At 36.9% G+C, this 13,676-nt stretch overlaps 1 protein-coding gene across 1 annotated transcript; it reads left to right on the top strand.

Annotated features, from left to right (window-relative positions):
- The first annotated feature begins 9,900 nt into the window (after nt 1-9,900).
- On the top strand, nt 9,901-10,794 carry LOC110314456 (syntaxin-3-like). Its single transcript, XM_021188800.1, has one exon. The coding sequence runs from the start codon at nt 9,901-9,903 to the stop codon at nt 10,792-10,794; it is 894 nt and encodes a 297-aa protein (XP_021044459.1).
- The last annotated feature ends 2,882 nt before the right edge of the window (nt 10,795-13,676 follow it).

Genomic DNA, 13,676 nt, shown 5'->3' with positions numbered 1-13,676 from the left:
TAGGTAGGGAGAAAGTGGGCAGCCTTGCCTAGTCCCAGATTTTAGTGGGATTGCTTCAAGTTTCTCTCCATTTAGTTTGATGTTGGCTACTGGTTTGCTTTATATTGCTTTTATGATGTTTAGGTATACGACTTGAATTCCTGATCTTTCTAAGACTTTTATCATGAATGGGTGTTGGATTTTGTCAAATGCTTTCTCAGCATCTAATGATATGCTCATGTGGTTTCTGTCTTTGTGTTTGTTTATATAGTGGATTGTGTTGATGGATTTCTATATATAAAACCATTCCTGCATCCCTGGGATGAAGCCTACCTGGTCATGATGGATGATTGATCTGATGTGTTCTTGGATTCGGTTTGCAAGAATTTTATTGAGTATTATTGCATCGATATTCATAAGGGAAATTGGTCTGAACTTCTCTTTCTTTTTTGGGACTTCATGTGGTTTAGGTATCAGAGTAATTGTGTCTTTATATAATGAATTGGGTGGAGTACCTTCTGTTTTTATTTTGTGGAACAGTTTGAGGAGAATTGTAATTAGGTCTTCTTTGAAGGTCTGATAGAACTCTGCATTAAACCCATCTGGTCCTGGGCTTTTTTTTTTTTTTTTTTTTTTTTTTTTTTTTTTTTTTTTTTTTTTGGTTGGGAGACGATTAATGACCACTTCTATTTCTATAGGGGATGCAGGGCTGTTTATTTTTAATCTGATCTTGATTTAACTTTGGTACCTGGTATCTGTCTAGGAAATTGTCCATTTCATCCAGGTTTTCCAGTTTTGTTGAATAAAGCTTTTTGTAGTAAGATCTAATGATGTTTTGGATTTCCTCAGGTTCTGTTGTTATATTTCCTTTTTTATTATTATTTTTAATTTTTTTATTATTGTTTTTTTTTTCGAGACAGGGTTTCTTTGTATAGTCCAGGCTGTCCTGGAACTCACTTTGTATACCAGGCTGGCCTTGAACTCAGAAATCTTCCTGCCTCTGCCTCCTGAGTGCTGGGATTAAAGGCGTGCGCCACCACGCCTGGCTTTTTATTTTTATTTTGTTCTTATTTTGTTTGTTTGTTTTGGGTTTTTTGAGACAGGGTTTCTCTGTATAGCTCTGGCTGTCCTGGAACTCACTCTGTAGACCAGGCTGGCCTTGAACTACCTCTGCCACCCAAGTGCTGGGATTAAACGTGTATGCCACCACCGCCTGGACATCCTTTTACATTTCTGATTTTGTTAATTAGGATACTGTCCCTGTGCCCTCTAGTCAGTCTAACTAAGTGTTTATCTATGTTGTTGATTTTCTCAAAGAACCAGCTCCTGTTTTGGTTGATTCTTTGAATAGTTCTTTTTGTTTCCACTTGGTAGATTTCAGCCCTGAGTTTGAGTATTTCCTGCTGTCTACTCCTCTTGGGTGAACTTGCTTCCTTTTGTTTTAGAGCTTTTAGGTGCGCTGTTAATCTGCTAGTGTATGCCCTCTATAGTTTTCTTTTGATGGCACTCAGAGCTATGAGTTTTCCTCTTAGGACTGCTTTCATTGTGTCGCATAAATTTGGGTATGTTTTGGCTTCGTTTTTATTAAACTCTAAAAGTCTTTAATTTCTTTATTTCTTCTTTAACCACGTTATCATTTAGTAAAGTGTTGTTCAGNTTCCACGTGAATGTTGGATTTCTATTATTTATGTTGTTATTGAAGATCAGCCTTAGTCCGTGGTGATCTGATAGGATGCATGGGATAATTTCAATTTTTTTTAATCTGATGAGGCTTGTTTTGTGACCAATTATCTTGTCAGTTTTGGAGAAGGTACTGTAAAGTGCTTAGAGGAAGGTATTTCCTTTTGTTTTAGGGTAAATTTTCTGTAGATATCTGTTAAATCCATTTGTTTTGTAACTTCTGTTAGTTTCAATGTTTCTCTGTTTAGTTTCTGTTTCCAGGATCTGTATATTGATGAGAGTGGGGTGTTAAAGTTTCCCAATATTATTGTGTGAGATGTAATGTGTGGTTTGAGTTTTACTAGAGTTTCTTTAATGAATGTGGATGTCCTTTCATTTGGAGCATAGATATTCAGAATTGAGAGTTCATCTTGGAAGGTTTTACCTTTGATGAGTATGAAGTGCCCCCTCCTTGTCTTTTTTGGGTTTGAAGTTGATTTTATTCGATATTAGAATGGCTACTCCAGCTTGTTTCATTGGACTGTTTGCTTGACAATTAGTTTTCCATTCTTTTACTGTGAAGAAGTAAAGTCCCTGAGGTTTGTTTCCTGTAATCAAAAAAAAAAAAAAAAGAAGTTGGATACTGTTTATGTATGCAGTCTGTTGGTCTATGTCTTTTTATTGGGGAATTGAGTCCATTGATATTAAGAGATATTAAGGAAAAGTGATTGTTGTTTACTGTTATTTTTGTTGTTAGAGTTGTGATTCTGTTCTTGTGGCTGTCTTCTTTTAGGTTTGTTGAAGTATTACTTTTTTGCTTTTTCTAGGGCGTAATTTTCCTCATTTTGTTGGAGTTGTCCCTTTATTATCCTTTGAAGGGCTGGATTCGAGAAATAAATATTAGGCTGCTTTTGTTTTCTTGGTATTGTAAATAGAGCAGCAATAAACATGGACATACAAGTAGCTCTGTGGTAGGATGGAGAATGTTAGATTATGGGCTTCTAGAACCTCTAGCTACCCCTCTCTCCCAAAAAGTCAAGGCATGCTATCATATAGAACCTTGGAACAAAGAACTGAATGGTGCCTGCTTTGACAGAGCACCTAGGCCTCAATGTATATGGAAGGAAGGAAGTCTAATTCTTAACCCTTGCAAAACCAAGATGAGTTTATTTTCCTACCTAATAGCTGCCTCCATGCCCACTGCTCTTGGGAAACTAGTATATGTATTAGTAGTAGTTGCATTACCAACATTCATGTACAAGATTTGTGTGGGTATACAAGACTTACTAAACTGATTTCCCAAGTTGCATAATAGTTCATATCCCCAGCAGCAATATACAGTGATTACAGTTTCTATAAATATCACTAACATCTGTTTTCCATTGTTTATTATAGAAGAACTAGAAATAGTATCTAAGTATGGCTTCTATGTGCATTTCATATGGCTCATGAGCCTGCACACCTTTTCATGTGCTTACTGAGCATCTAATGGCTATAGAATAATGGTTGTATTTACCTAATTTTTATTGTTATTATACTTTTATTATTTATGAATAATGACCATTTAAAATTTTCCTTGGAGTAGTCAGTCACTAGTCTAGATTAGATACTTGAGGGATTAGCATCAATTCCCTTTCTTTGGTTACACACATGTTTTCCTTTTGATGAAGTACTTTTCCCCCACAGTACACTGCTTCAATGAGTCTATATTAATCCAATTTTCCAAGAGAGGGGTATGTAAATAAAACAGTCTAGGCTAAAAATACTCTTCCCCATAAGACTCAGATCACCTGATTCTTGCTATTCCTGTCTACAGGATTCCCCTGCCCACTCACTCTGACACACATAGTCCTTTGTTAATTTACTGGTTTCTGTCATTGTTATAGGATACATACACACACACACACACAAACACACACACACACACACATTTTCACAACTAAGTATTTGGAGTTGGGATCTAAAGATAAGAGAGAAGACGCAGTGCTTGTCTTTCTGGTTCTGGGTTACTTCACTTAATATGGTCATTTCTAGCTACATCCATTAACCTACAAAGTTCAGGATTTCATTGTTTCTTTGCAACTGAATAGTATTCCATAATGTATATATGTATTACATTTTCATTATCTGTCAAAGGACATTTAGCATTTGATTTGTTTCCATTTCCCAATAATGTGACTAGAGCATCAATGAATATGACTGAGCAAATATCTATAAAGTAGGATGTTGAGTCTTTTGGGAATGTGGCTTTTTTTGTTAGTTTTTAATGTTATGTTTTATAAGAGTTCTTTAGTACAGGGCTGCAGAGCTGGCTCAGTGATTGACAGCATTGACTGCTCTTCCAAAGGTCCTGAATTCAAATCACAGCAACCACATGGTGGCTCACAACCATTCGTAATGAGATCTGATGCCCTCTTCTGGTGTGTCTAAAGACAGCTAGAGTGTACTTATGTATAATAATAAATAAAACTTAAAAAATATTTAAAAAGGCAGAATCTAAAAAAGAAAAGAAAAAAATTAAAGAAAGAAATCTTCAGTACATGTTTAAAAAACATATCTTGGATTCTTTGGCACATATTTATCAAGTACTTACACATAACAGCTCCTATTCTAGGCTATTTAATGGAGCCCTTCTAGGTAATGCTATTTAAAGATGGAGTCACTGAAAAATGACTTGTTTATGAAGGCAATGGCCCAATGATTTAATGAGTGATCTCATAAACCAAGTGCAGACAAAAAGAAGCTTGCGAGACTTATTTCATTTGATCTGCAATTTGAAGTCACAACAAAACTGGCTGTCCTTATGCTAAGAAATGGATGCCCAAAAGATATAGACTCTGTCTACAGCTTGATCTTGGACTTTCCGGTCTCTAGAACTATAAGACAACTGGTGTTTTTGTAGTCTTATAGACACCAAATGTGCTAATAGAATTTATTTAGAAGAGATGAATTAAACAGATGAGCTAGAGGAAAAGGACAGAACTGAAAAAGAAAATCAGGGCTAGTGTAACATTTGCCTAACATTCAGGGTCAAAATGTAATAATAATAAAAAAGAGATGATTTAGCTAAACATAGAAAGATCAGAAAATAAAGATCAATTTTGCAGTGAAAAGATTTTTAGTAGATAATTTGAATTCATTATGCAGCTCCAAAATACTTTTACTTCCTGGAAAATGTTTTCTTTCACTCAAATTAATTACTTTTATTTACTTTTTAAAATGACAGCCAAGAAATTTCCAGTTTTGTATGTAAGTAGCCCCGGATCTTCACGATCTCTCTGCTTCCACATAAAGCACCAAGAGTAAAAGACACAAAACACTATAAAACTTTTTTAAAGGTATGGACTATGGACTTTTGAAATGACACAATGTTAAGATTCCTGGATTTTCATTTAGCCTCTCACATACATGCTGAGCAGAGCCTAAAAGAAACATGGAACTCATCACTGATAACCAATGCAGGTAAAATAAGCTTCAAGCTCATGCCAAAGGGTTGGAGAAATGGTGACCTATAACAGAGAATTTTTCTGTCAATGCTTTCTCCACTCTAACAACAGTAGCAGCAACAACCCCTACCCTCAAAGCCTCACTAAGGTTGAAATAGATCTTGTTTCTCCCCCTCTTTACTCTCCCCAAAGAATTCTCCTATTTTCTGAGCTGGGATTGGAGGAATGGAGTAAAACAAAATGCATTTAATATTCCAGTATATGCCAGGGCAATGTCAGTGGGTTGTTGTGAGGAATGTAGTCTCTAATTCCACCTGGGAGCAGAGAGATAGAACTTGTTAATGTGGGATGAAATATATTAGCTATTTCTTGTTTATGTGTTGACAAACTTACCTTTATAAAGGAAGGGTTTATTATGACAAAAAAGTAGGGTAGCAATAGAGTGGGGCAGCTGGTCACATTGTGTCCACAGTAAAGAAGTACAGAGAGATGAATGAAGATGCTCAATGCCTTCTTTTTTTTCATTCAGTCTGGAATTCCACCCATTCATTCAGCCCATGGGATACTCCAGCTCAAAGAGTGGGTTTCCCCTTCTCAATTAAACCTCTTTGGAGACACTCTCCTAAATATATCAAAAGGTTTATCTTCTCTGGGATTCTTTATCTAATCAAGTTCTAGTGTGAACTCTAATATTTCATACAGCATGATATTACTATGCATAGAAACACTAGATTAAGATTAATATTGAAAAATATTTGATATCACATAGTCAAGCTTAATTTTAGCAATTTCTGATTTTAGGTAATGATTGAGTCGAGAAATCATGTGATCTGGATGTTTTATTTTAGATACTTTTACTTATACATGAGCAATAGAATTGTACATAGGGGAGTGGTAACAAAATTCCTCTGAAGAATATTGATAGGACTTTAACAGAATGTTTTGTTCAACAAGTCTCAAGTGAGCCTGAAGTTCTAGCAAAATTTTGAGATGTTAGACAGAGCCACTTGACAAAGTAAATATTAAGGAATACAGAAAATATGATGAGGTTTGTGGTGAGAGGATTCCATGGGGACTGTGAAAGCCTCTGTTAGTGTCTTTATTTTGTCTTTAACCCAAAGCTGAGTCTCCTTATGACTGACTAAGTGGCATTAAGTTAGCAGGGGCAATAAGGGTCTCCATAGGGCCTGAAGAACCTTTGTTTCAGCAAAAGGAGCTCTCATCAGTCTTCCAATATTTCTTAAGTTCTGTGAGAGTTTCTCCAAGCATTTGTTAAAAACCAAACCAAGTCAAACACACAATGCCCACAATGAAAGAGTGGACATAAAACTAGGAGTACGTTGGTATGCTTGTCTTTTGCTAATAGCTTTCCTGCTTGTAAGACTTTTTAAGATTAGAAGAACTTGAACTTGGTTTCTCTAGGTAGACATTTAGGTTGTAGTAGGGAAGGTAGCTGGAGAGTTATGTAGGATGGTATCCTTCCAGAAGCTAGCAAAAGTGGGGAGAGGGAATCTAGGTTAATGAAAGGTTGGAGAAGAGCTCAGGGATAGAATGGGGTAAATTACTAGACACATGGCAGGACATTTTTATGACAAAATAGATATTTTGAGGGCTTAGAGAGAAGGCTCAGCTCTTAAGAGTGCTTGTTGCTCTTGAAGATACTGAAGTCCAGTTCCCAGCATTCTGTGTAGCTCAGAACCTCTTGTAACTGTAGGCCCAGAGGACCTGCCTTCTTCTTCTAACCTCCATGCTATCGCAATATAAATGCACGTACACAAATACATATGAAAATAAAATAAGTCTCTGGAGAGATATTTTGGTGCTTATATTTGTTTGATCTTGTTGAACAGAAACCTGGGTAAAAATTAAAGGAAGCTCATAACTTACTTACCTTAGAGTTTATAAAAAGAAAAAAGAAAACTATAGATTAACCAGAATTTTTTTCCTTTTATTGAAAATTGATTTTGTTTCACACAAAATATCCTGATTATAGTTTCCCCCTACTCTTTTCCTTCCAGCCCTCTCCAGCTCTCATCCATACAGTTCCACTCCCTTTCTGTCTCTTACTAGGAAACTACAAGTATTTGAAGTGATAAGAGTAAAATATAATACAATAAAAAACTAACATTCCAGAATAGGACAAAACAAACAGAAGAGAGAAGTATAGACATAACACACAGCTATTGACACAAAGATAAAGTCATTCACACATGTAGGAATCCTATAAAACACAAAACTGGAAACATCTATATATCTCTATATTATCTATCTATCTATCTATCTATCTATCTATCTATCTATCTACATATCTATTTATCTCTTTACCTATCTATCCATCCAACTACCCATCTAGAGGTTCTACAGGGTAAAAAGACAGAAAAAATAATAAAAATAAAAAAATAAGATAAAACTTAAAAATATATAAAATAAAATAAATTTAAATTAAATTAACATTAAAAATAAAAAGTAAAAAAAATATTACAGAAGGCCTGACATGACATTATGAGACAATGAACATCTAAAGAAAGAAACTGAATTTTCATTTGCATGTTGTTAGCAATTAGCGATAGCTTCTGGGTTAGGGATAGGATTATGTGTTCATTTCTTCTTTTAGCTATAGGACCTTATCTGGTGTAAGACCATTAGGGCTCTGTACATGATTTCGCCATCTCTGCAAATATATATGTGTGTTGGTCCTATTGATTTAGAGATCTTTGTTCCCTTGATGTTGTTCACCCCCCAGCCCCAGCATTTACACCCTTTCTTCCTCCTCTTCTTCAGGGTGCCGAGATGAGGAATTTGATGGAGACATCCTATCAGGGATGACTGTTCCAAGGTCTCTCTCACTCTGCACAATATCTAACTGTTAGTATTTTGGTACTGTTCCCATCTGCTGCAGGAGTGAACTTCTCTGATAATGTCTGCATAAGGCACTGATCTATGAGTAAAGCAGAATGTCATTAAGAGTCAATTTATTGCCACATTCACTCAGTAGAACAGTAGTTTTTGGGTTTACCCTACATCCCAGGGACGTTCTTCGTCTCTTATACAGCACACAAACAAACAAACAAACAAGCAAGCAAATGTTTTAATAAAGATTTGACAATGAGACAAAAGAGAAGTAAGGAAAACCATTAAATTTTACTTTATTTTTATTGGATATTTTTTCTTTACATTTCAAATGTTATCCCCTTTCTCAGTCCTGCCCGAAAACCCCCTATCCCATCCCCATGCCCCTGCTTCTATGAGGGTGTTCCCCCACCCACCCACCCACCCACCCACTCACCCACTCGCACCTCCCACCCTGGCATTCCCCTATACTGGGGCATCAAATCTTCACAGGACCAAGGGCCTTTCCTCCCATTGATGCCCGACAATGCCATCCACTGCTACATATGCAGCTGGAGCCATGAGTCCCTACATGTGTACTCTTTGGTTGGTGGCTTAGTCCCTGGGAGCTCTGGAGAGTCTGGTTGGTTGATGTTCTTCCTATGGGGTTATAAACCCCTTCAGTTCCTTCAGTCATTTCTCTGACTCCTCCATTAGGGAGCCTGTGCTCAGTCCAATGCTTGGCTATGAGCATCTGCCTCTATTTGTCAGGCTCTGGCAGAGCCTCTCAGGAGACAGCTATATCAGACTCCTGTTCACAAGCACTTGTTGGCATCTACAACAGTGTCTCAGTTTGGTGACTGTATATGGGATGGATCCCCAAGTTGGGCATTCTCTGGATGGTCTTTCCTTCAGTCTCTGCTCCATATTTTCTCCTGTGAGTATTTTGTTCCCCCTTCTAAGAAGGACCGGAGTACCCACATTTTGATCCTCCTTTTTCTTGAGGTTCATGTGGTCTATGAATTGTATCTTGGGTATTCTGAGCTTTTGGGCTAATATCCACGTATCAGTGAGTGCACACCATGTGTGTTCTTTTGTGATTGGGTTACCTCACTCAGGATATTTTCTAGTTCCGTCTATTTGCCTATTTGTCTAAGAGTTTTATAAAGTCAGTTTTTTTTTTAATATATGATATTCAAAAATACTGTAAAAATATATTTGCTTCATTAAATTATGTGAAGAAGTATAATGATTGATAGGTAGACACTTGATAGAAAAATAACAGGCAGGTTTTAATTGCAGGTAATGAACTCCAGTCACTAGTGTACAATAACAATGGATGGGGAGATTATTATTAAATGAAACAGGTATGAAATCTGGAATACTGTACTCTTTTTTTTCTTCCCTTTACTAGTGAGCAGATGTTTATGTTTGCCATAGAATTTTCCTGAAGCTATTTTTTAAAATTGGATACTAACATTAGATTTCTTTTTAAAAGAAAACTATTTGGTCTCTGTGTTTCTGTTTATAAGTGTGTTTGTTCTCAATCGTAAGAAGTCTGTAGTCATTAGTGCTTTCTGAAAGCCAACTTGGTTACCTTCCTTGAAGCCAACAGCACTGCATCCAGGGGCTATTCAGATTCAAGCCTTTTACTTTGTTACCTTTTGGCCCAAAGCTCCTTAGCTCATGTGTACTCTTGCCTCTGAGCTCTTGACAAATCAGGCAAGTGTCTAGCCCATTTTACAATTTAGTTGGTCTAGTCCTGTCTGTGTGCTTTACCACCTGACACTCCACATCCTGAATAAACAGTTCAGTGGCCTATTGGCTTTGTCATTGTTTGCTTGCCTGGGAAGGAAAGATTTTTAATAGCTTCTACTGACGCAAAACTGAGCTGTCCCTGACTTCCTATACCACCAGACAAAGCTGATGAATACATCTCCCTCTGTAGTCCTTGAAGTATGGATATGGCAAGCAGCTGGAGTCAAAGATGAAGGACAGATTAGAGGAACTGAAGAATCACATTAACCACAGAAGAATCTCTTTGGAGTTGGATGACACCTTGATGTTTGACAACCATGCTTTTGAAAAGACTGAAACAAACTCCATAGAAGAGTTTTTACAGGAAGTGGCTGAGCTGTCTCTGGCACTGACAGAGTTAGAAGGGCTGTCTCAGTTAATAGACAAGAAGCAGCAAGGTGTCCTGTGTTGTACCACAGAGGAGAGTGTGTTCAAGGAGAAGAATGAATTGAACATCATAAAGGCCTCCTTTGCTAGCCAAGCCCGACTCATTCAGCCTCAGTTAAGCACCATCCAGCATGCATTGGCCACAGACTGTAAGTACTGGCGGGCTGAGCACCGCATTCGTCAGAGCCAGCTCTCTTTTCTCCTTAGTCACTACAGTGGCATCATCAGCCACCACTATGCCTGTGAGACTCAGAATATGGTCAGGCTGAAGGAGAAGATGGTGAGACAGGCTGAACTAGCTGGGGTGAAGCTCCAGGAAGAGGACCTGGAGAAACTGATGGCTAACCCTGTGCCTCCTCAAATTGTGGGTCGTGATCTAGATGTTTTGAAGGCTAAACAATGCCTGACTTTGGCTGAAGTACGTAACCAGCAGCTGCTGGACTTGGAATGCCAGATCAGTGAATTGCGTACTATCTTCTTCCAAGTAGAAACATTCATCTCAGAACAGCAAGAGCTGCTGGACAGCATTGAGTACAACATTTTGCACACCCAGGACTATGTTGAACAGTCAAATGAGACAGTGAAGAAAGCCCTTAAATATAAGCGTCAATCACGCTTTTTGATGGTAATATCAACGGTTGCAGGTCTTTGTGCCTGTTGTTCTTGCTTGTCCTGCATCACTGGGCTTGTGCATTGAGCAGGAAATATGTGTTCTGGTGTAGTGAGTAATTGCTGAAGAACAAAGATATTGTTTTGGTACATAACTTTAAGGCTAGCATTGCAAATAAATGGGTGGCAACATCTGTGCTGACAAATCTACTGTGACTTGTCTGTTTTCTTAAAGGCAGCAAGCAGTAAATAGGCTATTTGATTGTGTTTTATTCATTGTTGTGCAATGTGTTACATTAAAAAAAAACTGTTCAGATCTGTCTGCCTCTGCCAGACATTGTTGCTCAGAAATTAGTGTTTTCTTCATTTTCTTTTACAGCTGCTTGCTTTGGGTTCCAGAATGATTAGTGCTTTATGAAAATATGTATATTCCCTTCTAAGGGAATGACAAACTAAAAGAATGAGGCATATTACACTGCCTTACTTTCTTTTTTCTTTTCTTTTTTTCCTTTTTTGATTCTATTATTTTTATTAGATATTTTATTCATTTACATTTCAAATGCTAATCCCTTTCCTAGTTTCCTCTCTGAAAGTCCCCTATCCCCTCCCCTAGCCCTGCTCACCAGCCTACCCACTCCCACTTTCTTACACTGCCTCACTTTCTATTGCTGTCATTAAAATACCATAGCCAAGGCAACTTATAAAACATTGACTTTTAATTTGGAGTCGGTGGCTTTAGAGGGCTAAAGTCATGACCATCATAGTCATCATAGTAAGAATCATGACAGCATGCAGATAGGGAAGCATGTGAGCAGAGCAGTTGTTGAGAGCTCCAACATGGCCACACTTCCTCCAACATGGTTATGCCTCCTATTCCTTCCCAAACTGTTTCACTAAATGGGGACCAAGTACTTAAATATATGACTCTATGGAGGCCATTCTCATTCAAACCACCTTACACACCCAAACTTTAATATAGCAATCCAGGCATACCGGATGGTGAATTGGGATGCACCAGATACCAGGAAGAGGAAGATTGCAAAAATTGGTTAAACAAGTATCACTACCATGAGTTGAGAGACTGGATGATGGTGAGCAGGATATTGAGGAAAAACTCCAGGAAAGCAGAGCACAAGATTGTTTAAGTGTTCTGTGTACAGATAAGAACACAGGGATACCAAAAGTAGAAATGAAGCTTGATTAGGAGCCTATCCTTAGCTCAATTGCTATCACACTATTTGTATTTTTATTCATGTAGTAGTCAGTAAAAACACATGGTAATAGTAGTAGGCATGGAGTTCTGGGCTAGAGGAATTTCTGTGATGTAGATAGAAGTGGGCCCTGATTAGAGGAATTCATGCTCCATGATCAGCCTATTGTTTAAGAATTCTTGCTTCAGTTACTCACAAGTGACTCAGGCCATGCCCAAGCTGTCAACCAACTCAGGAGTTTTTCTGATTTAAATAAATGATTTATACATTGAAAAGAATTTTTTGTTTTCTATGAAGCATTTCTTTATGATAGTTTCTTAAGAGAAAACAAACTTGTGTATTTTTATCATCTTGATTCAGGAGCAGCAGAGCCTATAGCTAAAACCTCCTTTTCTCTGAACGCCTGCCTAAATGACCTTTTAAAGTTCTACTAATCAAGAGAGTGATGTCATCAGTGTTTTTTATTAGTTCAGTTAATGTCACTCATGTTGCATAAAGAAATTCATTTCAAAGGAGAAGGTGCTGATCAAATTAGAACAGTTTCAGCAATCCTTTTAAAACTGAAAATTAAATGGCATATGAATTCAACATGTATGAGTCTCTTTAAAGGATCCTAAATACCTTTGGACAGACATCATACAGTTTTGCAATACATGTTGCAATATTTCATGTACTTGCTGACAGGTGCCTGCCATTCAATTTTTAAAAATCGGAGCTGAATAATTTGATAATTTTCTCCTAAATAATGAAGGTAAGCTTTACAAAATCACTCCAGTCTTTCTAGTTCCTATTGTCCTAGACAAACTCTACCATCGGACATATCAAGAAATTGATGTTTATATATGCTCACATTATTTACACTAGAATTAATATATTTAAAACTCATTATAATATGTTTTCTTGTGTTTTGTGTGTGTATTTAGCTATGAAACATGAAGGAATTGATGAGATGCTAATTAGGTAGAATCCTAAGTGTCATTTTTCTTGTGGAGTTCCTGTTGATGAATTTTCCACTTATTTTCTTCTGAATACCTGTTTGTATTCATACCTCTTAATATTATACCAGTGAGTATTATTGTTCTTGAGTATATGGCCACTGACCTTGAGAATAAGAAGTGATAGTTGAAATTTATCTCTTTCCAAGAACCATAATTTCCCATTATTTCTGAAAGGACTGTTACAGACCATTACAGTTGCTACTAGATTTTTAATTTCAGGGGCGAAAAGGTATGACCAACATATGAGTGTTTGTGGTTTGGAAGAGGGCCGTGGTGAAAGAGGGCTTTGGAAGTTAAGGGCCCAGGACTGACTGCACACTTAAATTAGCAGAGTATAGGGATAGTTTTATTTCTGTACTATAATGAACAGGAAATTTCATATATTTGTGATTTGATGGCTAGCAATTTATCATGTTTCAGTATCATTAAAACACTATTATAGGTATGTCTTTTGAAGATTATGTTGTTCCCATTTCATAGATGAGTGAGACATTATCAAATGAGGAATATGAAATGTCCTATATAATATTCCTGTCTAATTTTACTTTATTTTTTATTTCATTGAACCACATAGGGTGCAAAATTTAGTAAATAAGACTCTTCTGCACGTGGACTACTGGATGTGTGGAAATATTTGGCCTAAATTAACTATATAAAATATACAGCTTGAATTTCTTCACAGATTGCCATTTTCTTTCTTTCTTTCTTTCTTTCTTTCTTTCTTTCTTTCTTTCTTTCTTTCTTTCTTTCTTTCTTTCTTT

This window comes from Mus pahari, chromosome X, assembly GCF_900095145.1.
Source record: "Mus pahari chromosome X, PAHARI_EIJ_v1.1, whole genome shotgun sequence".
In the NCBI taxonomy this organism is placed as follows: Eukaryota; Metazoa; Chordata; class Mammalia; order Rodentia; family Muridae; genus Mus; species Mus pahari.
Note: the sequence above shows the minus strand (reverse complement) of the source record. Positions and strands in the feature narration are given on the sequence as shown.